The sequence below is a fragment of the Macrosteles quadrilineatus genome, unplaced genomic scaffold (genome assembly GCF_028750875.1).
Source record: "Macrosteles quadrilineatus isolate MER2022 unplaced genomic scaffold, UCM_ALF_1.0 Scaffold_1__1_contigs__length_201487025, whole genome shotgun sequence".
Classification (NCBI taxonomy): domain Eukaryota; kingdom Metazoa; phylum Arthropoda; class Insecta; order Hemiptera; family Cicadellidae; genus Macrosteles; species Macrosteles quadrilineatus.
Window position 1 is genome coordinate 139,204,060 of NW_026542594.1, and position 27,915 is coordinate 139,231,974.

General features: G+C 36.4%; 1 protein-coding gene across 5 annotated transcripts in view; it reads right to left on the reverse strand.

Annotated features, from left to right (window-relative positions):
• The window catches only part of LOC128985640 (uncharacterized), a 153,079-nt gene that overhangs the window by 44,076 nt on the left and 81,088 nt on the right, over window positions 1-27,915 (reverse strand). For all 5 annotated transcript variants that reach the window (XM_054405404.1, XM_054405377.1, XM_054405395.1 and 2 more), the window contains exons 10-11: window positions 13,207-13,340; window positions 6,802-7,001 (exon numbers count right to left, since the gene is read on the reverse strand). In XM_054405404.1, coding sequence (XP_054261379.1) covers window positions 6,802-7,001; window positions 13,207-13,340 — 334 coding nt within the window. The remainder of the gene's footprint in view (window positions 1-6,801; window positions 7,002-13,206; window positions 13,341-27,915) is intronic.

Here is a 27,915-nt window from a genome sequence, read left to right on the forward strand (position 1 = left end):
GAAATAAGTTTGATATCTTTGTACCTAGAAATAGGCTTCAAAAATCATTGTGTTCTTTTCCTGTTTCAGGCATTAAACTTTTCAACAAATTGCCCCAAAGTACAAGAAATTTACACACAAAAAAATTCTCCACTTTTGTAAAAAATTGGCTCATTCTAAATCCTTTTTACCACATATCCGAATTTTTCAACTGTGACAAAAGCAATCTGGTGGTAACCATTTGAGTCATTTTCAGGTACACCTGCATGGTTTGTGCATGTTTTCTTGTTTTGTTTTTTGACTAGAGCTTATTTATTTGAATTGTTTGTTGATGGATTTGATTTTGCATGTTTTGTTTATTTAAATGACGAGCCTATTGTACTTGTTATATTTAATGGCAATAAAGACTTTGACTTTGACTTTGACTTTGAGCATTATTTAAGGATGGTTTGAGTGAAGTTTGGTACAGATCCGTCAAAAGGGCTCAGCCCCAGAGAGTTTTAAGGGGTCCAATGTCAGACTTTTGGAACTACAATGTTTACAAATAAATACAATTTAAAAGCAGATGTTTACTTTTACCAACTGTTTTGTAGGTTTGAATAATCACAGCATTCTGTATTAGTCATGATTTGAAATAGTGCCACACAGTTTCTACAGAATGCAGCACAGAAAACTATTTTACTTTCGAATAGGTCCAAATATACTAAACCCCAATCAAAGCACATCTGTGTACTCAACAACGTTTAAATTCTCCACTATTAAAATATGTAAACATAAAAAGTAAAAACCTTTATCAAAGTATTATAAACAATGAAAGATATGGCAATGGATTAATATTTTTATCTTTTGTTCTATAACCACACAATCTAACATAAATTACTAGGTGGTGTTCGCAGACGCATCCACAAAATTGAGCGGAGTCATCAAGGGTACATATAATATTGTTTTTGTCATACTGCAGTAAAAACAGTCGTCATACTTTACTACTTCCTAAGCCACTTCCTACGTCGTGGACCCTGTTATCATCACTTTCCATAGCATTTTAGTATTTTAGATACGTTAATCTAATTGCCAGAAACATTCCCCACACTCCACACTGCTAGCTTTTACTACTTCTTTCACCATTTCCTATGTTGTGGACATGCTTCCATCCCTTCTCATAGCATTTCAGCATTGCAGATACATTAATCTAACTGCTACAAAAAGTTTCCAGTTCCCACACTCCACACTGCTCACCTTACTACTTCCTTCACCTCTTCCTACGTCGCGGACCTGTTTCCCTCTCTTCCCGTAGAATTTTAAGAGTGTAGATACCTTAATCTAATCATCATAAACAGTTCTCACATTCCGGAAAGCTTGCCTTGACTACTTCCTTCACCACTTCTTACGTCTCGGACCCGTTTTCCTCCCTTCCCATAGCATTTTAGGATTGCAGATCCCTTAATCTAATCGTCATAAACAGTTCCCACACTCCGGACTGCTCGCCTTTACTACTTCCTTCACCACTTCCTTTGTCACGTACCTGTTTCCCTCCCTTCCTATAGCATTTTAGGATTGCAGATACCTTAATCTAATCAAAAGTTCCCACACTCCGGACTGCTCGCCTAGGAGCTGTTTCCCTCCCTTCTCTTAGCATTATTGGATTGCAAATACCTTAATCTAATCGTCATAAAAAGTTTCCACACTCTAGACTGCTCACCTTTACTACTTCCTTCACCACTTCATACGTCACGGACCTGTTTCCCTCCCTTTTCATACCATTTTAGGATTGTAGATACCTTAATCTTACCGTCATAAACAGTTTCCACACTCCAGACAGCTCGCCAGACAAGTTATCGCGCTCAAGGACGTATATATATATATATATATACATATATATTATATTGTATATTGTTCACGTGTAGGGCTACTGTATATATATATATATAAAAATACTGTACTACATATATAAAAATTTGAACGAATGGTGTTTTTGGCCTCTGGGGACATCAAAATGAAAAAGTAAATCGGTCCCGGGCGTAGGTCTTACCGTGCTACCTACGGTAATAGCTACTTCCCTTTAGGGAAATTAGCTAAAAACATGAAAAAGTGTTTGTCATTTCAATTACCCAAAGAAACAACAAAGTGAATCAACTCTTGTCCCTAGTGAACGTGGAGTTTTTGAGTTCAAGCCTAAGCGAAACCATAGCTGTCTTAATGATTACAATACATTTGTGTCACAGGCGTGGCGAGCTAACAGCGACATAAAAGTAATTGCAAGTGAACATGTCATTATCAATTACATCAGCAAGTATGCATCCAAAGGTGAACCAATGTCAAAAGACTACAAAGACATATTTAACTCAATTGTTGAAAACTTAGCAATGACACACCAGATCGGACAGCATTCTCAAAGCTAATAAATAAAATGATTGGATCAAGAAATATAAGCGCCAGCGATGTTCATCACTTGCTCAATGGCGAAAAGCTATTCAGCTGTTCAAGACAGTTCGAACAAGTTTATTTAGTTAGGCAATGTTGATTATGTTGATATTAACAGACAAGGAAACACAAAGAATATGCTTTAAAAATACATTGAGCGGCCCCGATTCCCTGGAAAACGTAAGATGGAGATGAACAGTATTATAAGCAATAATTAATGCTTTACAAACCGTTTAGGGACATTTCAAACCCCCTACTCAAGGGCCATGGACATCCTACTCTTTGTACATGGAAAGAGTCATATGCAAATGCAAATATAACACATCGGCAACTGCAGGGAGAACCAGATGAATCAGATTCAGAAGATGAACCACTTCCTCCTGACAATTTGGACTACTACGACTGGCAAGTAATAGCAGGGTCATTAACATCAAACGCACCCTTAGATGTCGACCTCGGTCGTCGGGATATTGATAATCAGTGTGATTGGTATGAAACCATTAAACTTTACCCAGATCAGATGGCAAATATTGAAGACAAAGTGGACTTAATATAACTCAATAATGCTTATGGCACCTACTGGGGTTGCCGCAAACAACATTAATGGATGTACCTCACACTGCTCTAAAAATAAACAATACTCGTGGACATATGCAGGATTTAGAAGGAGAAGCTGAGCGGATACTCCAGGGAATGTTTGCCAAAGTTGTTACGGTGATTGTTGACGAAGTATCGATGCTTGGTTTACGAATGCTTTCATACATGGATCGCCGCTTGTGACTAGCTCGATCGAATCAAAGTAATGAGCCAATAGGAGGATTTATAGTATATTTTGTTGGAGATATGTCACAGCTTCCACCTGTAGTTGACACCTCACTCTATGATCTTCCTTAAAACAACAATGATGATATGACCCTTGGTAAAGTAGTATACAACTCTTTTGATGCTGTATTTTTCCTAAACATAATTATGAGACAGCAAGGTAACAACCAACAACAATTCAGGAATGTATTAAACAATATTGCTAATAGAAGTATCACACAAAACGACTATAAAATCTTGGCCTCGCGTTTTACAAACTATAATTTAGGAAAGCAATAAAAGAGTTAATGCAATGCAAAGATTTAAGAGTCCAATGCAACAAAAGAGTTAAAAAAACAATAAAGCAGAAGTGTTAAAAGCGGGGGGGACAAGGTATAGCGCAACAAGTTCACACGTTAATAAATAGGGTATGGGAAGAAGAAGATACTCCAAGTGAGTGGAAAGAAGCCATTGTGGTGCCAATCCACAAAAAGGGGAGCAAAAACGACTGCACCAATTACAGAGGCATCTCCCTTTTAAACACAACTTATAAAATCCTATCGAAGATAATACAAACAAGATTAGAAGAATACACATCTACTTTAATTGGCGAACACCAAGCTGGTTTCACAAAGGGAAAGTCAACAACAGATCAAATTTACATATTAAAAGAATCAATAGTCAAATATCATGAATACAAGCAGTCTTTCTATTGCATCTTCATAGATTTCACTAAAGCCTATGACAGCCTTGACAGGAAAAGATTATGGGAGATAATAGAGGAACAGGGAATACCCAATAAGCTAATCAGACTCGCAAGATTAAGTGTAAAGGATTCAAAATGTAAAGTTAAAGTAGAAGGACACTTATCAAAGGACTTTAGTGTCAATACCGGCGTAAGGCAAGGAGATGGGTTGTCACCAATGCTGTTTAACATCGCCTTAGAAGAAGCATTGCAAAAAGTTAAATCCTCAGACATAGGCATAAAAATTGGAAAAACATTTAATATACTAGCTTTTGCAGATGATGTAGCCATAATGGCACACAAGAAGGATGATCTAAGAGAATTAATTAGAATATTAGTAGAAGAAACAGGAAAATTTGGCTTACAAATTAATGACAGTAAAACAAAATTCATGAAGTGCGGAAGATGGGATGGTAGAGAAGAAAATGATGATGATGATATCTTACAGATAAGAGAGCCACTCTTTTCAGAAAGTAAATAGTTTTCAGTATCTAGGAGTCCTATTATCAGACAACAATAATGAAGAATTGGAAGTAATAAACAGGTTAAATTCGGCTAACAGGTCCCTCCATGCATGCAATAGATTGTTAAGCTCAAAATTATTATCCCACAACACCAAATTACGTATTTATAAAACAATAATAAGACCGGTTTTACTGTATGGCTCAGAAACATGGGCAATGAGCAAAAAAATAGAAAAGAAAATTATAACATTTGAAAACAAGGTTCTCAGGAAAATATATGGCCCGACGCTCGAAGATGGAATATGGAGAATGAGACACAACGTCGAGATTAGAGAGCACTATAAAGACCCTGACATCATAGCTGAAGTCAAGAGCAGAAGATTGAGATGGTTTGGTCATATTTCGAGAAGAGAGGAAGACTCCACTACGAGAAATGTACTTGATAGAAACCCCGAAGGCAGGAGACCACGAGGCCGTCCCAAACTTAGATGGAAGGATCAAGTACAAAAAGATGTAAGAAGACTGGGAAGGAGTGAAAATGACACCAAAGACAGAGACATCTGGAGGCAGTGTGTGGGCGAGGCCAAGTACCTCTTAGGGTACCAGTGGCCACTCCAGTAAGTAAGTAAGTAATTTAGGAAAGAAAACACAGTTTGAAAACTCTATACGTAATAATATTATCACAACCAATGAATCAATTATGGCTAATAGTAAGAACAAGCTCAGAAGCCTTAAGGTACCTGTTGCGTGTATCACTGCTATGAACAACAACAAGGCCAAGGCCTTAACAAACACCTCTTTATTTCAAAATGTTGTCGTGTGATACTTAGAAGAAGTCTTTGGACCTATGTATTGGTAGCACTGGTACTGTAGCTGACATTATATACAAATTTACCGACACAGAAAATTATCTAGAGGATTTCCCTATTTTTTGCATTTTGGTACAGTTTGAAAATTATATTGGACTTACATTGTACAACGGGTTGTTGCCTATCCTCCCAGTAACTGTTTTATTTAAACTGAATGGTGTCCAATGTTTTCAAAGGCAATTTCCACTAAATCTTGCCTATCCTATTTCGGTACATTTTAGCCAAGGATGTACTTATAGATCAGGCTGTGGTCAACCTAGGCAAGACCGAATTTTCCCTTGGCTTGACTTATCAGGGTGACTAGTTTATTTCCACTTTAAAATTCAAGACTAATTCCAGACTTTTCAAGACTAAGTTCAGATTTTTTAAGACTAGTTTTTTTTTTTCAACAAATAGTGATTGTCGATACCAAAATTTATTAATTCTCATTTCTTAATACTGATAACAAATTTTATTTACAGTTTAACCAAATAATTCGGTTCTACTACACACACCCTATAAAGTATTATTAAGATAATGGTTTTAAAGTAAAGAATGCAGCATCATTATCATTGTCTTTCGTGGTCAGGTAAACATGATCGTCGTTTGAGCAATGGCGGCAAAATCATGAAAATTCCCGACTTTGATATCAAAATAAAGACTAAATTCCGACTTTTCAAGACCATTTTGAAATTCTATACCAATTCCTGTCTTTCCCGATTTTCCTGACTACTAGACACCCTGACTTATGTAGCTTTGTCAAGAGTAAAAACCATTGAGGGCTTGCTGATAGAGCCATTTCCCATAGAGAGGATCAAAAACATAAAGAAGAATAGCAAATGGCAAGCAAAGCAAAAAGATATGGAAAGACTAAAGATATATAGATAAATAGCTACTTCCTTATAGGGGAATTTGCTAAAAATAAGAGTACAACAGTTCAGTCATTTTTAAAACCATTTATGATGTAGAAAATACAGCACCAACCGGCAACAATGTAAATTTACGAAATATTTGGTAACCAAGCACCCTACAAATCCTAGACTCTCAACCTGCAAAACCAACCCTCCTCGGCAGTAGGTCAGTGAACAAAGACAGTGCTAGTGTGATCCCCTACAGGTGACCACACCACCCCCCCCCCCCCTACAGGCGTCTGCCGTTTGCGAAGTCGCTGTGACGTAAACGTATCAAGTTGTATTGTGTGTTAATAATGATGTGTATGAACTGTATATAAGGTGTAAATAGAACTTCTCGTCTCCCTGAAGATGCAACACAATGTGGCAAAATATATTGGAGAAATAAAAATTCATTCTGCAAGAACAAAGGCTAAACGTAACTTAGTTCAATAATTAAACAACTAGATTGAAATGAATCTATTTTGAACATTTATAAAGTTATGCAAACATTTTGTTTACAAAAGTCGAATGACCATTTTAAAATGTAATAAACACAAGGTGTTATTTTTCATGAAAAAATATTTTTTTAACACAAGCTATTGTTTTTGTTTATTGATCAATTAAATTTTAATAAAAGTATTTTGACTGACCATTGAAATTTTCAAGTAACGGATTAGGCTCACTAGGAGTGATAGTGCTGACATCTTCAGTGGATTGAAAGAGGTCACTGCTGTTTGATGACACAGAATCAGCTGATTTCTTTTTCGTCCACGCATAGCCACGAGCAACCAATGCATCATTGATTGTCACAGGACCGTCATCGAATAAAACCACTGATAGGGATGACTTACTGAAACATAAAATAAAACATAAACTTGTATAGGGTTCAATAGAGTTTCATTGTGGATAGTAGCTTCCGGATTGCCAAATAATATTAAAAAGGTTTAAATACCTGCTATCAAGCAATCCATTTAATTGCAGTTGCAACTAGTTTCGACTCCTATGAGGAGTCATCTTCAGGCGGTACAAGGTCTTCTTCTTTCTTAACATAAAGTGTGTCATATTTAACACGTAAAAATAAATAAAACATTTACACACGACACAAAACACGTTTACGGACACGAAACATTTACTGATCAGTTACGACAACAGAAGACGCTAACCCGGCCGGAGTTTAAGTCCAGACTGACTGCGCAAGTCAGTGCAGATTCTCAGACACCCCGAAAAAATTCATGAAAACAAAAAATCCTGGTAGTTCAGGTCGTACTTTTCGTACCAAACTTTCAAATGCTTTTCGCGCCAACTCCCACAATGGTGTTTTAGCGCTAACACAGCTCGCTATTTTAGTTATCGGAAAAAGCATTCTTACTTAAGGAAACAAAATTTATGATTACTGTAATATTGCCTGACAAAAGGATTCAATTTTTATATATTGATGATTAAATAATCTGAAAATAAAAAACTAATCCTTAAACCTGCAATTTATCAATAAGTTCTTTAAAATAGTGATATACCTAAATTTATCGAATCTCCATACAGACACCTGAAAAATAGTTTTTAATACTGATAATTGCAATTATACTCAATTTTCTGTAAGGATTACTACACCAACCCCCTTTCTTTGTGTACTTTCATATAACTAGTATGTAATTTTGGAGTTTTGGTTTGTTTTTCATGTGGGCTATAGAAATAATTAATGCAGAAATTACAAAAATTTCACGTAGCCAATTTAAGTTTTATACCCTTCTAAACAAGGTCTTCGTTAAAGGTAAATGAAGATAATACAAAAAATATAAATATAAAACTTTCTAGAAGTGTGACATTGGTCAAGCCAAACTCTAGGTGTTATTGATATATCTTTATCATCTAACACTGTCGTAGAGACATAATCATAGTTTTCTGCGATAACTGAACAATCCTGAATATCTCACTCAGTAACAGAATCATCACCACTGTCTTCCATGGTCGTGAGGAAATCCTAATAATGTTCAGCGGTAACGTAAACATTATAATCGTCTCCCGCGATCACAGTAAAGTTATCATCATCTTCCTCGATCGTAGCTTAATTCAAATAATTTTCTTCAGTCATCGTCGTCAAGCAATATTTTTTTAACGTCATCATCGTTTCCCGCGGTCACAGAAATGTCATTGCCGTCACCTGCGGTCACGAAAAAGTCATTGTCGTCTCCTGCGCTCATGAAAACGTCATCGTCGTCTCCCGGGGTCACGGATACGTCATCGTCGTCATGTGCGATCGCGAAAAAAATCACTAAAAAATACCACGGCCGTTTGGACATCATCGTCGTCTCCAGGGGTCACGGAAACGTAATCTTCATGCGTGATCGAGGCATATTGAAAATTCCCACGCATAATTTGCGGATAAAAAAAATCCAGGTTTTCCCAGTTTTCCAGGTTGGTGGACACCCTGTGTAACGTCAACGGTCACCACTACACACACAACATATTTCCTAATTCATTCCAGTATGTTTATTTCGTGATGGCATTATCAATGTTAATTTTAGTTTGTTGGCTACTCATCACTAAAATAAATTAATCACAATTTACTAGGGGCGTGCGAATACTACTTTTTCTTTTCGAATTAAATACGAATCGAATAGTGAGAATTTCGAATCAAATTCGAATCGAATACTTTCTCTCGAATAGTATTCGAATAGTGAACATTTTTTAACCGAATACTAACCCTCAAATAATGAAAACTTGAAATCAATGTCAAGTCAACTCTCAATAATCTATAAGTATAAAAGAGGATGTTGGTATATTTGGCAGTGATAAACTCAGACACCGCTGGACCGATGGCCACGAAACTTAATTACGCTTATAACATAATAACGCTTCAATATACTAAATTATTTGTTTTTTTAAGCTCTACAAAAATGGTTTAGAAAGAAATTTTGTGTTTTTAGGGTCAAAAATGGGAAAAACCTATTTTCACCCCATAAACCCCCGTTCCCATAGTCCGATCATGCTGGTTCGCAAACTCATTCAAGTTTATCCCGCCTTACACCTTCAAACCAAATTTTATCAAAATCGGACAAAAATTACTCAAGTTATCGTGCGGATGGACACATATATATATATATAAAACTTCTTGATCAGCATTGTACGTGTTATTAAATTTACGGAAAGTAAATAAAGATACGTCTTATAACACTTAAAACATATATTTACGCTTATAGGCCTACTGTTACTCACAAGACGGTAAATATACAAAAGAAGGTAATTGGTGATCAATTTCGATTGGACACTCCAATCATCATTAGACCCAATAGGCGAATGTATGTATGATTCGCCTATTGGGTCTGATGATGATTGGAGTGTCCAATCGAAATGGATCACCACTTACCATCTTTTGTATATTTAGCGTCTTGTGAGTAACAGTATAAGCGTAAATATATGTTTTAAGTGTTATAAGACGTATCTTTATTTACTTTTCGTATATATATATATATATCTAGATATATACTAGATATATACGATTAGTTTTAAAAACCTCAATATCTATTTAAATTAACTTTTGCTGAAGGACTGGTTTTTATTTATTCTAAAAGACTGTTTTGTCTTGGTATTTAAATGTATAGTCATATGTTAAATTGTTTCAGAATGTAAATAAACTTTAGTTTTGTTGTTTTGTTTTGCATTGAACACAAGCTCATTTTTCTTCCGTTAAAACTTATCTATAGGTCGGCCGCTTAGAAAACGACCTCCTCCAGCATTGGTTTAGCATTAGCGCGCAGGTCGTTTTCTAAGCGGCCGAACTATAGTATTTTGTCATTTCTGTTAATTTTACTACGTAAATCGTCCGTGATATCACTATTAATCGTGAATCGCGTATCAGTGACGACTTCAATTGGCGAACGTGACAGGACTGACATAAGAAATGACAAAACTAGAAGATGATTCAACGGCAATGCAGGGGAAAAGCTCTGGAGGGAAGTAGGCTAATGGCTTCGGGAGGCGGAGGTGACTTGGAGAGGCGCCTTCGTCTGGACCTTAACCCTCCGAGTGTCCCTAGTTTTGGCCTTAATGTCTGCCTATTTTTTGGGCATTTGCAAGGTTTTATTAAAACGGATCTGAGAAGCTTAAAAACAATGTTAATTATACTGTTCTATATACCATTTTGTTTGGAAAATCATGGGCTTCAATATTATACATAAAACATAAGGAACATTTGTTTCAAAACATTTTTTTAGGTAAAAAAAAATACTTTGGAAAATTTTAAAAAAAAATAAGAAGTTCGCGCTCAATGAAATTGTATGAATTATAGGCCTATAAATATTTGAAGATAGCCACTTTGTTCTAAATTTTATGAGGATTCTAAAAATATAATAATATAAGGAAGTAGATTTGCAAATAAATAAGTTATGGTCAAAAAACAGATTTCGGTACATAGCGTTTAGCTAAGAAAGAATGCATAGCCTAACCATAGCTAGGAATCTGGCTGATAATTTACATCAATATCACTACCTACTTCTTCAGGATCATCAACCAGCCCTTCAAAATCACTTAAATCTTCTTATAATGCACCACGTATATCACTACTTTTGATTTTTAACACTAAAACAATGATAAACGTAATAAAACACATCAGTCATCGGTGCAAGGTTAACCAAGCTGTTTACAAATACGCACGTCATCTGTCTGCTACAATTATGATCGGCTCGAGAAAAAAAAGTGCTTAGAGACAGACCTGGGGAGAAAGCTTAGAATGTGCCAAATAAAACGATACCTAACTCGATCCAGTTCAATCCGATTTTGTCAGTCATAGAGCCTTCGCCGTAAACAGTGTTTGTGAGTCGAAGCTTCGACACAAAACACTACACAAAGTGTGTTATGTGTCGAAGCTTCGACAAATAACACTCGGAGGGTTAAGGGAGAAGGTGAAGACCGAGACACCTGCGAGTTGCCACCACTGGTAGGAGGACCTACGCAGTTGGTACAGCAACCACGAGCAGCGGACCCGGTGAGTTTCTTTCTAGAGAAGATTTTAACACAAGTACAGACTCAGTCAGAAAAAATTGATACTTATTTGGCAGATATTGACAATAAAATTACGTCCTCAATAAGAAAATTTACTAAAAAAAAAACTCAAAATTAAATACAAGAGTTGGACCATTAGAGTCAGATGCTGTCATTGAAACTATCAAAGATCCAAGGCTGGAAGATGGAGTGACTGATGAATCAAGTGGTTTGGAGATCAGAGTCGATGTCATTGGAACGATGCTTAGCAGCAGGCAGGATGACGTGGAGAAGGACAGGATGGTCTTGGACCACTTTGCGGATCACTGAATGGATTCCACGGAGCAAACCGTGTTGGACATTGGGCCAATCTCTTGCTCTATGCCCTTCAACGAGGAGGTGAGTGCGATGTACAGGTTTAGGACTGAACAACTGTTCATAGATGAGAAGAATACTAGCGAGGAGACGACATGTGATGTGGCCGAGAGGGATGCTGACGAGGAGATGGCATGTGGTGTGGACGAAGGGGATACTGACGAAGAGACGATTTGTGATGTGGACGAGATCCCGCGTCGTTTGGAGACTTCCGGGAACACGATAACCACCGCGTGCGAAGAACTGTTTCCTGCAATCAATGTTGCGTGCTGGGATTGCTTCAAGAAGGTTAAGGACAGGCAAGGTGGGAAGGAACAGGAAGAGAAGATCAGGCGCTGGAGCAAGATGATTCCTGACCACAACCGACAAAATATAAGAGATGAAGAGAAGACTAAAGAAACTGAAGACATTTTCAGACAGCTCAGAAGTTGGAAGATAGTGCAGCAGATCAACCAATCTGAGAGAAATGAGAAAGGTAGTGGGAGAGGAAGGAAAAAACTTTCGCAGAGAAATACACAAGTAATACATAAAAAAAAGAAGAAGAAGAAGACCAAGTGTAAAAACGGTCTAGGTTAAAGATTTTTCAAATCGATATTGAAGGTTTTAGGGGGGATAATTGTCGTGTTATGCCTAACTAGGGATGGACGGGATTGAATTTTTAGTTTGGGACGGGACGGGACGGGATTTTTTTCTGAGCATAGAAAGAAAGTCTTGAGTATTGCAGTTACCAAAAAAGACATACGAAATCAATTTTTACCGTTTGTGGCACTGATCTATAAAAAAACAAAAAAATGGGTAACAATTTACAGGTACCTATAGAAACTTGTGACTCGCGGTCGAAATGACTGGCGGTCACGGTGCGATTGTCAAAATGACCGCGGTCACGGGGTGATCGTCGGGATGACTCGCGGTCACGGCATGATCGTCGGTATGACTCGCGATCACGGCACGATCGTCGGCATGACTCCGCGGTCACGGCGTGATTGTCGGTATGACTCCGCGGTCCCGTCCCGATAATCGGGAATATTTTTTCCCCGAAAAATTCCCGAAATTTCGGGACCCGTCCATCCCTATGCCTAACTGACTATTAGTTTTAAAAACCTCAATATCTATTTAAATTAACTTTTGCTGAAGGACTGGTTTTTATTTATTCTAAAAGACTGTTTTGTCTTGGTATTTAAATGTATAGTCATATGTTAAATTGTTTTAAAATGTAAATAAAGTTTTGTTTTGTTGTTTTGTTTTGCATTGAACACAAGCTCATTTCTCTTCTGTTAAAATTTATCTAGTATTTTGTCATTTCTGTTAATTTTACTACCTAAATCGTCCGTGATATCACTATTAATCGTGAATTGCGTATCAGTGACGACTTCGACATTTTAGTGTAAATCCAATCAGGCAAATGGAAATTCGCTAAGTCTGCAGGTTTGCTGCGGCGGGGGTATTTACTTGTTATTTTGGTCAACCAACATAGTTAAGTTACTTGGCTACCCATAAGGCCAATGTTATATATTTTTTCTCAATGAGTTGTTTAGAGAAATACAAATTTTCCTGAGGTAGTGGCTGTCACCGATCTCGTTTTTAGGGCTACAAGTTCCTAATTCCAAAGTTTAGTCTAAATCCTTCCGCTGGATTTCAAGATATTTACTACAGAGAGACAGACAAACAGACATAGCTCTTATTAGAGTATAGGATATACTTACTTTTTCCTATTATTATCGTGGGATTCAACCACTTTGATGGAATACAAGTGAGCATTTGTAGTGACTTGGACAATTGATTTGAAATAGTCAATTGCATCTTTTGACCATGGTTGCCCCTTGATTAGCGGGTGAACCTGTGAAAAAACATATTAAAAAATAATAACCAGTTATTCAATCAAAATGGTGCAGGTAATATATTCTAAAAAGAATTTAACATTTAAACAAATAATTAAATGTAAATTTGCCTAATGTTATACTTAAAAAAGTAAAATACCACTCACTCACTAATCCCTAATAGCCTATCAAAAACTACAAGCCATAAAAACTCAGGAATTGGCATGGAGGTTCCAATCAAGCTCTAGGTATAACAAATCTAATTGCACCCATTGCTTCCCCCCCTTTCAACCTATCCTTGGAAGCCAGCGGCCGACCTACAAATTTACAGCTGTTAACAAGGAAATTGGTTTTGAAAGTAAAAATTCTTTCGCTGTCTTAGAAGAAATCAGTGAGGAAAGTAATGGACGAAGTCAACCTAGCCTTCTTAATGGGCCAAATAAGAGAAATTGTCAGTCACAAAAGAAACATGAAAATAGAAAGGATGCAAATAAACAGAAAGTCACTATTTTGGCTGATATCCATGGCAGAAATTTAGGACACCTAATAGAACAAAGATCGTGCTTTAATGTCTTCAGTGTTGTCAAATCTAGTGCTAAGCTAAGCAATGTCATTGAAAGGGCTGGAGAGCTAAGCAAGGACCTAGAAGCGGAGGATTCTCTTCTGATGATTGGAGGCACTAACGACATGGAGACCCACAACTCTGAATCTCTCCTGAATGAAATTAACCATCTCATTTCAATCACTAACCACACTAACCTGGTTATTGCAACTTTACCATGGAGATATGACAAGATGGGACTGGACCTAAAAATTGGAGAAATTAACAGGAAATTAGAAGATATTGTTGCCCAGCACCCTAAGGTTTCACTACTGCCGCTGCACTCTCTTCCCCGCCACCTTTTCACACCACATGGATTGCACTTCAATGCCAGGGGTAAGGTAAGGGTACCATGTGGGGAGCGCAAAAAGCCCATCAGTGGCTGACGTGCAACAGGACAAGGTCCGCCCCTACAGAATCAATCAATCAATCAAGGGTAGCTGACATGTTCTTGAAGCTGGTGAGAGCAAAGTCCAATAGAGCTTCACGGGTAAAATCTTCTATGATGTTTGACAATGGGAAAATTAATATTGTTGAAGGACACATTAAAACAATGATTGATGAAATGGGGAGTGATAGTTCAGTGGGTTTTGCACACACTATCTCAGCAGATTTTGGAGATCCGAAGCACATGTCTGCAGGTGTTGCCGTGATCTTTAGAAATAAATTTGGGAGACCACAATCTACTGATTATATCTCAAAAAATCTAACAAAGCAGCAATACTTAAATAAGGGAGCAACAGTCTTTAGTCTAGTGACAAAGGAAGTGTTTTGGGGAAAGCCATCGAAGACAGACTACGACAGCGCTTTTAAACAGCTAACAGAAAACTTTAAATCTAGTGGGCTTAAGACTTTGGTGTGCTAACCAATGGGTTGTGTCCGTGACCTAATTGAAGTGGATCATTTTATACAGAAATTAGTGGAATTCCAGCAGGCAACTGAGGCTACAATAATCATTGTCTCTTATTTCCAAAAAACGATCCGAATTCTGAGGAATGGATTTTCTCACAAAGATTTTGTGAGAGCCCTGGAACACTCTGTGGTTAAATGGACTGCTGCCCCCCACACTCAACAGTCATCACCAGCGCAGAATGCAAAGCTTCAGCAGCCAACTCCGTCAATGAGAGCCACAGCAGTCGACATTAATATCCAGCAACCACCTCAGCAGCAGCCAACTACCTCTTTGAGCTCCCCACCAGTCGGCACTACCGACTACCAGCAACTACCCTCATCCACCATCAGCACCAGCACCTCTACACTATTAGCAGAAAGTTCTCCCAAGTGCAGTGTAACCTGTGATGATAAGAAGGAAAGTGAAAGTGTAATGGAAAAAGGTAAAGAAATGTCAAAATCTTTTTTAGATTAATTCAAGTCAACGTATGTTGTTTAAGAAATAAAATTTTACAGTTAGAATATTTATGTAAAGAAAAAGATTTGAATGTAATTTGCTTGTGTGAACACTGGCTGAAAGGTGATCAGATTAATTTATTTGTTCCTAAAGATTTTGTTCCAGCCAGTGTTAGGCCAGGCGCACACAGGCGATTTTGAGTCGCGCAACAGTTGCCCAACTAAAATGTTCAACATTGTTTTAAATTGGAGTGCGCACACGAAGGAAACAGTCTGGGGACAGTCGCGCAACTGTTGCAACCGATGTTCCCGGACCCAATTTGCCAGCGACTGCTCTGCGACTGAATTGTTGCGGGACTGTCGCTCCAGGTTTGGTATCCATTGAAACAAGTTTAGATGCGCACACATGCAACTAAATAGTCGCTGTGTCGCTCAGTCTCACCCCAGGAGTTCAACTACTCGTGGTCAGAACTGTCACTAGTGTTTGATCTCTTGTTGTGTGAAGATTTTAGAAAATTACAAGTATGAGTGTGCGTGATGAGGATGTTTGAGAAGAGGCCGACTATATTTAAAGTCATTGAAACTGTCCTTTCACAAGTCGCTCACTATATATATGGGATGAACCCAGTATCTTCTCTTTTTCTTTCGCGCGCGAAACTTCAGCAACAAAGCACATACTACGGCTGTATCATTGAAATCCATTCGGAACGCTGTTACGAATGTATTTCCAACAAGTCTCAAGACTAGATCCGCGACTAAAAAGTTGCCTCTGTGCGCACTCCAGCTCAACTGTCACTAGACTTCAGAGTCTCCGAGAGAGTTGCGCAACAGTCCCCCGATTAGTCGGGCAACTGTTGCGCAACTCAAAATCGCCTGTGTGCGCCTGGCCTTATATGTAGGGAATCTAAACTTAATGGCGGAGTGGGTGTTTATATTAAAAATTGTCTGAATTTATCAGTTATTGATGTTACTGAATTTTATATTGAGTCTGATTTTGAAATTAGCTGCATAAAACTTACGGATGAAAACGTTTTGATTGTTAGTATTTATAGAGCTCCAAGTGGAGATGTGAATAATTTTTTTGACTGTTTTGAGTGTTGTATTAAAATACTATTACTTAACAAGAACCCCTTAATAATTATTGCGGGTGATTTTAACATTGAAATGGGGAAAAATAATAATGACTTAAATAGCAGTTTCACTAGATTTAGTAATATTTTGAGATCACTTGACCTTTTTTTAACAAATAGACAACCCACACGTATTAATTCCTGCATAGATAACATTATTGTAAATTTCAATAAGAATTTATATCAGACTACACTTGGGGATAACTATTTTGCTGACCATATTCCTCTATTTTTTGAAATGTGTACAACTAAGTATCCACAAAGAAATGAAAACAAGGTGTGTTCCAGTGATTTGTATTTTAGAAAACAAAATGAAGAAAATATTGATTTATTTATAACTTACCTAAAACAAGAAAACTGGGATATGATTGGCGATTTTAAACAAAATAAAATAAATGTTGAAAACCTATTTGACGAATTTTTTAAAAGATATATAGATTTGTGGCATTCTTGTTAACCATTAATAAAAGAAAAAAACAAACAAAATATAAAAACCAATAAATTAATCAACTGGTACACACCGAAATTAGAAAAGACAAGAAATTAAATGTTACTGTTATTTTCTGTTTATAAGAATCTTCTTTCAATAAGATCAGAACAATCTCAGGCAGCTTACAATGCATATATTCAAATTAAAAGAAGATACAGAAAAGAATTGGCAGGAGCAAAAAAATTGGCAGTTGAAAAATATATTAACAATGCCCCAAACAAGTACAGAGCCGCTTGGAAGGTAATTAGAGACGAAAATTCCCCCTCTTTTACCCTGGATGTCAGCCTGGATTCAGATGAATTTAATACATATTTTCAAAACTCAATAAAAGAGTTAAGTGACAGAATTCCTACTACACCTTTTAGTATGGAACACTTTTTGGGAGATAAATCTATCTATCAAGATTCATTCATGTGGCAAAAAGTCTCACCGGTGGACATTATAAAAGTTGTGTCTAAATTTTCAAACTCTAAGGCTATGGATTTTTATTGGTTATCAAATCATATAATCAAACAAACAATTGAATTTATAAGTAAACCACTTGCTTTTATCTTAAATAACTGCATGCAGGAAGGTTATTTTGCTCAATCACTTAAGGTTTCAAAAGTCACACCAATATTTAAGAAGGGTGACAAAAATATGGTTCAAAATTACTGCCCAGTTTCAATTGTTCCAATTTTATCAAAAATATATGAATCAATTATGTATAATCAACTCAATTACTTTTTTGAATCACATAATATAATTACAAACTATCAACATGGCTTTCGTAAAAATAAATCAACATCAGCAATAATAAATTTAGTAGATTATTCTTTAGATGCTTTTGAGGCGAAAAAATCTGTTTCTCTAGTGCTGTGTGACCTCAGTAAAGCATTTGACAATGTCCCATTTGATATTCTCCTAAAAAAACTTCAGTTTTACGGTGTGGCGCAAAGCTCCTTGAAACTGATTGAGTCATACCTCTCAAAGAGATTACAATATGTTTCCGTTAGAAATAATTGTTCCAAGATGATTGAAGTGGTATCTGGAGTCCCACAAGGATCAATTCTTGGTCCTTTTTTCTTTACAGTTTATATTAATGATTTGCCCAAAAACTTAAATACCTATTCCATTCTTCAAGAAGAACTGTTAATATTGGAATTATACTAATTTTAAATAATAACTTCGCCAATATTTCTGAATTTTTAATTTTTATGAGGCCTTTCGCCAGCTATGAATTGTTTTGTGATGTGTCTGATGATGCCAGCATAGCTGGCGAAAGGCCTCATAAAAATTAAAAATTCAGAAATATTGGCGAAGTTATTATTTAAAATTAGTACCTATTCCATTATTTATGCTGATGATACAACATTACTTTCCAATCATGAAAACTTGATTTATTTACAAGAAATGTCCCGACAAGCAGAGACAATGGCTTATGATTGGTTCTCGACAAATAAACTATCTTGTAATTTGGAAAAAACACAATATATAACATTGAGTTTAAAAAGAGAAGTCAATATGGAATCGGTCAAGCTTTTATGAATACATATTGACTCAAAATTAAACTGGTCTGATCACATCAAATCTGTTTGTAGCAAAATTTCAAGAGTGACTTGCCAGCTTTAAAAAACTCAAAAGTTTTGTTAGTCCTGATTATTTGAGACTAGCATACTTTGGCCTCTTTCAGGCACATGTAGTATATGGATTGCTTGCATGGGGTCACTCACCACATGTTAATGACATCCTATTGCTTCAAAAAAAAGCTATTCGTAATATGGCAGGAGTCGATCACGTAGCACACTGTAAGCAACTTTTTGTAGAGTTCAAAATTCCTACAGTATTCAATCTATACATCTTTCAAGTTCTGGTTTATGCTAAAACAAACTTAAATATGTTTCGTACTAGGCAAAATATTCATAATCATAATACCAGGGGGAGGGGGAATTTGGATATAGTACCACATAGGCTTACCAAAACTAAAACTACTTTTAAACTAAATTGCATTTACTTTTTTAATAAGCTGCCTGAGAATGCAAGAGAGGCTAAAACAGGTTTAAATCTGTATTGTACACCTGGCTGGTAGAAAATTCCTTTTATAAACTTGAGGAGTTTTTTAATACACAAGTTTGTATTTCTTTTTAATACATTTTGATGTAAATAGTATAATTTCCAATAGTATTCTAATGAACGATCAAATCTGTAATCCTGATGTTGCACAGCTTCTCTCAAATGGCTTAAATAGTTTAAACTGCAATCTTTCCAAAAAACTTCCAAACACATAAAACAACAAAATCCTACTACCGCATCAATGTTCCGTCAAAACAATAAAAGTAAAACAAACTGCAATCAAAATAGTAATAACAAAATTAGTATCCTACACCAAAATATCCAGCACCTACCCTCCAGACTAGACATGTTGTCTATCTTACTAGATGAAATTTCAGTGGATTTATTAGTACTGACAGAACATAAAATGAAAGAAAATGAAATAAATCGTTTGAATATAAAAAATATGACAGTTAAATCTTTTTATACTCGAAAATTAACATGTGGAGGTGGTGTATTAATTTTGGCCAGATCAGCACTCAAAGTAGAAACTCTTGAATTAACAGAAATAACGAGTTTGGTTCAAGACAAAGAATTTGAGTGTTGTGTGGTTAAAGTATGAGCAGGAAAATATTCTTTTATTTTAGCTGGTATTTACAGAACTCCTAAAGTGTGTTATGACAAAATATTTTTAGAAAAATTTGATTTACTGTTGGAAATTTTAAATAGAAATTATAAAAACATAGTGGTTGTCGGAGATGTGAATATTGATGTGTTGGAGGAATCAAAAAATAAAAAATTGTTGTTTAATGTTTTAAACTCTAACCATATAAAAGCATTGGTGAATTTCCCAACTAGAATTTGCAAAACAAAGAAGAGTGCAATTGATAATGTTTTTACTAATATAGCCAAGAGCAAAATAAAAGTTTCAGGAATAATTACTGAATTTTCTGACCATGATGCTCAGCTGTGTGTAATTACTGATAACAGTATAGAAACTTCAAAAATCCAAAAAACAATTGTAACATACCGTAGGAAATTTACTGATGATAGCATTGCTCAGTTTTGTAAACTATTGGAAAGTGAAAACTGGATTAATGTGTTTAATGCACCTGTTAATAATAAGTTTGACGTTTTCTTTGATATAATTAAGTATGATTTTGATGTTTGTTTTCCTAAGGTTAAAAGTAGATTAACCAGAGGAAATAGTAATTGGATTACAGATGAAATTATAAATAAAAGAATAGATATTTTAGATTTGAGTAATACTGCTAGGAATGTTAAAGATAAATCATTTCAAAATATTCTGATAAAAAAAAAGAAAAGAACTAAAAAAAGAAGTCATTGAAACTAAATGTAATTATTATCATAGCTTATTGGAAAAATCACGAAATGTTAGTAAAACTACATGGGATATTGTAAATAGGGAAGTTGGAGCAAATCAAAAATCAAGGCATGGTGAAAGTTTAAGTTTACCATATATTAAAGCCAATAACTGCACGGACGTTGAAGAAGTCTGTCATCTCTTTAATGATTACTATACAATGATGGTTGAAAATGACATATTTCCCAAACTAATATCTTCTACTAGTTCGAAAAATATTATCTCACCCTCCCAAAAATTGATATCAAAATTCAGTCTTTCACCAATTACTTATGAAGAGCTGGATAACATTATATATAACTTCTTTTGATAATAAATTTTCCACTGGCTGGGATGAAATACCAATGCCAATAATTAAACAGGCTCGTCTATATATATTATTACCATTACTACATGTTATAAACTCTTCTTTTATCTCTGGAATTTTCCCCGAAAAATTAAAAAAATCAAAAATTAAACCTTGTTATAAAAATGGTAACCCAGAAGAAGTGTGTAATTACAGACCTATCTCATTGTTATGCTCATTTTCAAAAATTTTTGAGCGAGTTGTGCATATACAACTTTCAAAATACTTAGAGGAAAATAATTTATTAGATAAGGAACAATATGGTTTTAGAGAAGGAAGGTCCGTGATTGACGCAGGAGTCGATTTCTGTGAATCTATAATTAATTCAATTGATTCAAAGGAAAAAGTAGTGGGAATATTCTTAGACTTAACAAAAGCCTTTGATAGTGTCTCACATGATTTACTTCTTGAAAAACTTAAATATAACGGTGTAAAAGGGAGAGCTTGGCGTTGGTTTGAATCTTATCTTACAGGCAGGCAGCAGTATGTCACAATTGATCACATAAATAGCCATAATCAATTGATTACTTACACTTCCTCAACGAAAATTGTTAAGTATGGTGTCCCTCAAGGATCAATATTGGGGCCCTTATTATTCTTAATTTACTTAACTGACTTCCCCTCATTGATAGAATCTCCCAATCGTGTTTGTTTATTTGCTGATGACATCAATATAAAAATATCCGGAAATTCAAATGCTGATGTGGAAGTCTCTTCTTTTGTTGAGCTTACCAAATGTAACCAATATTTAAATGAAATCAATTTATTACCGAATACAATAAAAACTAATTATATAAATTTTTCTTCAACGAGCAAAAATTCACCTGAGTTTAATATTTTTATGGATACAATTTTACTAAATGAAGTTAAAACAATAAAATTTCTTGGATTGCATATAGATGATAAATTCAACTGGGACAGTCATGTTGAAAATGTTTGTAATAAAGTCAACTCAGGCATACATGCATTAAGACAGATGTCAAAATTTAGTAGTTTAAAAACCTTAAAAATAGTATATCATTCCTTAATTGAATCACATATTTCTTTTGGGTTGTGTCTTTATGGGGGCACATCAAATTTTAACTAGGGATGGACGGGTCCCGAAATTTCGGGAATTTTTCGGGAAAAAAATATTCCCGATTATCGGGACGGGATTACATTTGACTCGGGAATTTTTCGGGTCGGGATTTGGTCCGATCGTCGGCGATTTTTCCGCTTCGCGAGTGCCGATAACGCCGTTATTGCGAGCGATAGGTCCGCGAACGCAGGAGACGAAGTAATTTCGACGATTACGCCGTGACCGCGGAGTCATAACGACGATCGCGCCGTGGCCGCGATTATTGGACCGACGATTGCACCGTGACCGCGAGTCATAACGACGATCGGGCTGTGACCGCGGAGTCATACCGACTGACCGCGGAGTCATAACGACGATCGCGCCGCGACGTCATACCGACGATCGCGCTGTGACCACGAGTCATACCGACGATCACGCCGTGACCGCGAGTCATACAGACGATCGCGCCGTGACCGCGGAGTCATACCGACGATCGCGACGTGACCATGGAGTCCTACCGACGATCGCGCCGTGACCGCGAGTCATACAGACGATCGCGCCGTGACCGCGAGTCATATCGAAGATCGCGCCGTGACCGCGAGTCATACCGACGATCGCGCTGTGACCGCGAGTCATACCAACGATCGCGCCGTGACTGCGAGTCATACCGACGATCATGCCGTGACCGCGAGTCATACCGACGATAACCCCGTGACCGCGGAGTTATATCCACGATCGCGCCGTGATCGCGGAGTCCTACCGACGTTCGCGCCGTTACCGCGGAGTCATACCGACGATCGCGCCGTGACCGCGAGTCATACCGGCGATCGCGCCGTGACCGTGGAGTCCTACCGACGATTGCGCCGTGACCGCGAGTCATACCGACGATCGCGCCGTGACCGCGAGTCATACCGACGATCGCGCCGTGATCGCGAGTCATATCGACGATCGCACCGTGACCGCGGAGTCCTACCGACGTTCGCGCCGTTACCGCGGAGTCATACCGACGATCGCGCCGTGACCGCGAGTCATGACGACGATCGTGCCGTGACCATGGAGTCCTACCTACGATCGCGCCGTGACCGCGAGTCATACCGACGATCGCGCCGTGATCGCGAGTCATGACGACGATCGCGCCGTGACTGTGAGTCATACAGACGATCACCCCGTGACCCGCGAGTCACAAGTTACTATAGGTACCTGTAAATTGTTACCCATTTTTTGGTTTCTATAGATCAGTGCCACAAATGGTAAAAATTGATTTCGTATGTGTTTTTTGGTAACTGCAAAACAGTACTTTCTTTTTATGAACAGAAAAAAATCCCGTCCCGAAAATCGGGAAGGAAATAAAAATCCCGTCCCGTCCCGTCCCGAACTAAAAATTCAATCCCGTCCATCCCTAATTTTAACCTAAATAGCATTCTAGAACTTCAAAAAAAAGCAATTCGCATTATGTTAAAACTAAAGTCAAAAACATCCGCAAAAGAGCAGTTTAAAGAAATAGGAATTATGACTGTTTTTAGCTTATACATTTATCAAATAGCCCTTTATATTAAATCAAACCATGAAAGATTGCCAAAATTGAACTCTTTTCATACATATTCAACCAGAAAAGGTAATGAATTGGCGTTCAACAGACATAATTTATCGGTTTATGAAAAAATTCCATCTTATAGTGGTGTTAAATATTTCAATAGCTTACCTGACAATATAAAAAATATAAGTAATTTTAATTCATTTAAAAAACGTTTGAAATTATTTCTCACCAACAGACCCTTGTATAAATTAGAAGATTTTTTCCAACTTCCTGAAATTTGATTTTTTTTATAATAACAATGTTCTTTGTAAGTAGTCTTAAGTTTAATATTGTGTTTTTATAACTGACTCCATTCTGTACAAAATGTGCAATATGAATAAAGTTATTTTGATTGATTGATTAATGTCTTTTTTTCGGGAATCATTAAATCTATTGTTTACGTAACATCACAGTAGTAGGCTAGATTTTCTACTTTGAAACAGTACTGTCATTAATGTCTTGTTTTATTTTTATTTGCTATATGTTACATTTGTATAACATTGTATAACAAATTGACTTGTCCTATTTCTGTACAAACAGATCAATGGAAATAAAATATTCTTATTCTTATTCTTATAAGAAGCGTAATAAGGTAATAAGAAGAAGAAGTGTTTTCAAGAAACTCCATCAGGGCTCTGCCCCAGTGGCTTTTTAAGTTCCCATATTATTAAAGGTGTGCGGATATCCGAAAAATCGGGTCGGATTCGGTTCGGTTTGGATATCCGTATCCGAACCGAGCCCAAATTCCATATCCGACACTATCCGTTATATATCCGACTTTTTCGGATAGACAATATATTTTGACGTTTTACACAGAAAACTAAATCTCCATAACCACCATTAGTTTCCCAGGACAAAATTACAGCAATACGTTTCCAACGACCTAACAGCAAACGGCAAAGAAGCCGTATGATGCAATACCGTTAACTAGTTTAGTCGTTATCGGCTGTTTTGCTTTACGATTAGATTCGTCTGGAACGAACAGACATAAAGCAGAAAAGAACTACCATGGTCAAGGTCAAATGAAAGTAAACTCGTGCTTGTCTCGCTCCTGATACTAGGGGCACTGCGTAATAGTTTTTTTTACAGTACTGTTTCAAAGTAGAAAATCTAGCCTACTACTGTGATGTTACGTAAACAATAGATTTAATGATTCCCGAAAAAAAGTCAGAATAGAAACAATAGAAAGGCAACACAATAGAAGGGTGGGAGGGGTTGGGCAATGACCTCGAAAGGAGCGCGGGTAGTGAGTCAAGTATGACCGGAGGGGGAAGGGGTGGGTAAGACCTTGAAGCTATATATAGACTTGCACTACTTCCCTAAACCTAAAGGACTGGCCGGCGAGTGGTATTCCAATCACAGGACAAGATACGTTGTTTTTTGGGTATTCATTGCCCGGTTTGACTTTGGATTGTCTTACTGTGTAGAAACTTTGAATAATAAAAAATAAAGTTAGAACTAACCACAATTATTTAGCATTGATTGTGTACATATTAAATGATTAAACGATAGGGACCATGGATATATACAAACTTTTGTCGTGATTTTAATTTCAACATCAAAATACAATATTGCACAATCGTGATATTTTAGGTCATTGACCTTTATTATGCATCCGGTATTGCTGTTTCAGAAGAGAAGCACGTTGATAAATTAATTATAAATTGATATTCCCGTAGTTAAAAAGAATTATTTTATAAACCTATAAAACAAAATCATAAAATCTTACATAACGATAACAATAACGGAAATTGTAAAAAGGGTATAAAGATAACAGTCGTTATTCTTTCTCTTTGTTCTTCTATTTCTTGGGTTTCCCTTCATCAAGTTCATTCAACAAGTTGCCATGGTTACTAATCACCCATGTCGTTATCAGCTTTGGTGACATAGCGCAAAGCAGGGGGTAAAACTTGACGAAAATCGGTTAATTTTTACCTATTATTTAATTACCAATGAATGTACTACTTTATTGGTATTTGGTACTGTATTCATAATCGGTCAAAATGGCCGATTTTTGTCAAATTTATTGAAATTTCAAGGTGAATATTAATAAAACAATTATTACAAAATATTTGTATTCATTTAAAAGATTGATTTGTGGTATTGGGTTCCCCACTGAGTGCAGCCGAGCGGCACTAATGAGGGTTGGACCTTCTTGGGGGTGAACAATAGACGGCTTATCAGACCCTCCCCTCCCCCGTGGTCTGGAGAAAACTTGTAAACAAACTATTGCACAACGTGACTTGACATTGGGTTGCGTCAACTATAATTTTGTCAAATGAACTGTGATGTTTCAAAATCAAAAACAATAATTTGGGACCATACTGCTTAACAATAATGGACTGCAATTATTGTTGAACATACAATCCATTTTTAACAAACTAAGATTATACGATTCAAATGCAATTATAAAAATTATCTTGGTATTTTACTTGGGGTAATGAAGTTATGTAGGCTAGTGTAATTCTCGGTTCATCAAGATTCTACTGAATTATGTTTGGCAGTGAATAAGTGTAGAATGCAATTTATAAATTCTGGGATACACACCTTTTACACAGTTATAAAGTCTAATTGCCCAACATCAAATCGTGAGCTAGAGCCCATCTTAGTGCATTAGTGATGTTTTCTAAACTTAACAAACCCGCAGAATGCCACTTAAGGCCAATAATCCGTTCCAAAAACATAAGGAAATACAATGTGAAAATAAACTTGAGATCGAACTCCTTGGCTTGTGAGAACCAGGAAACAAGATAAAACATAACCTCAAGTAAACAAGCCCAAACGTTTGACATAAGTCCTGCTGAGCTAAGGTGTTGTGTGAAGATTTCGGCTGCTAGTGTACTTAATTCAAGCAACCAACTTTTGAAAATAAGTGTTGTGAATTGTGATTTTCAAGAGAGAGAAAACTGTGGACTTGGCTAATTTGAAATTCTATAGTTCAAAATCGTCATTTGAGTTTATTTACACAGCTTTACATTGTTTTATAGGTTAAAAATACATATGCAGCTTATTATTAACCGCGCCGAACTATCCGAATCTGAAAATATCCGAATCCGAACCTCCCAATATCCGATCCAATCCGAACCGAACCTCAACTATCCGATCCGAATCCGATCCGAAATGAAATTTCACTATCCACACACCTCTACATATTATCCTTATGGAGAAATTATATTTGTTTACATTTGAACACATGAATACTTTTGAATCTGAACTATTAATTAAGGGAACAGCTTGTTATATTTTATTGCATAAAATTAAAATATTTACATTATTTTTGTGGCTAGAAAAAGCAACATAATGTACTGTACTGCATAACAGATTTGTAATAGTTAAATGAATTAAACAATTAAGAAGTATAGGTCCTACAAAGGTTGAACATTTATCTTTTAAATAAAAAAAATCTTCATGAGCGAAGCCACGACGGGTTTGCTAGTGCCACATAAATTTGCAGGTAAAATAATTTCGTTCAAAAATTAGCACTAAACAACAATGTTTAAATGTTATCTAGGTTTTCATATTAAATTATTAAAGCAAAAAATGAGTTTTCTTTAATTTAAATTATATGTTCTTAGTTAATATGACAGTATTCTATTAGAATATCAAATAGGCTAATTATCCAACCAAAAAACAGGTTTTTTTAAATTTAAATTGCAAAATCACACACTCTTTTTGGGATTCAATTTAAATAGGCTAATTTATTTTAAAACTGGTCACAACTTAAACATGGGAATATCATTTTTAGCGAATTTCCTACATAAGCTATTACCATACGTCTCAAGTTAAGACTTGGACCAAGGACTGATTTACTTTTTCACTTTGATATTGTAACGCTCGTTTCTGGCCACTTGATAGATGTTTAGACTGATCACCTAAACCATAGATTATTTGTTTTTTTGGTGCGCGCCCCGACAAACCTGTCCACTACCTAGAGCGTTCAAGTATTGCCTGCCAAGGAGTGAGTAAAAACTTCAATCCAAATCGTATTAGAATGGACTGGAGCGGTTGACCTAGTTTCAAGCCGTTAACCGGCAACAGACAAGCTGGCTCTTGAACGCTGACGTGAGGATGAGTCATCAGAAAGTTACATAATTTGGACAATGGTTAGGTCTTTTTGGTGTTGAGTTCCGAAGAAACAAGACGTGCCTACGAGATGACCCTCTTCTGCTCCGTTGGAGGATTCTAATTGGAAGTGTATTTAATACAAAGAGGTAAGGCAGACAAAATATTTCCTAAAAATTATCAATTGTAGTCGTATTAAATCGAGTCTGATGTTTCTAGTGAATTAAAGTAAAGTCTGAAATGCTTAATTGATTGACAAATTCAGCTAGGCCTAGGCTAGGCTCCAGACCATTCATGCATGGAAGCTAGGAAATCGACAAAAAAATGTTAATGTACCGTTTAGTTACTTCCAGGATGATAAAGTACTTTGTTTTCTATCAAAAATTTAATCGTAGAAAGGGTAAATTAATTATTTTGTGTGACTTTTAAAAGGTTTGATGCAACTCAAAACGTGGTCTTTATTAATGCTTAGGAATGTACTGGAAAAAACTGTTACAACAATAAACAATAGATAAATTGTTAATTGATCTAGCTCCAATTGCCTGGTAATCACAGTTAGGTCTGTCTTAAA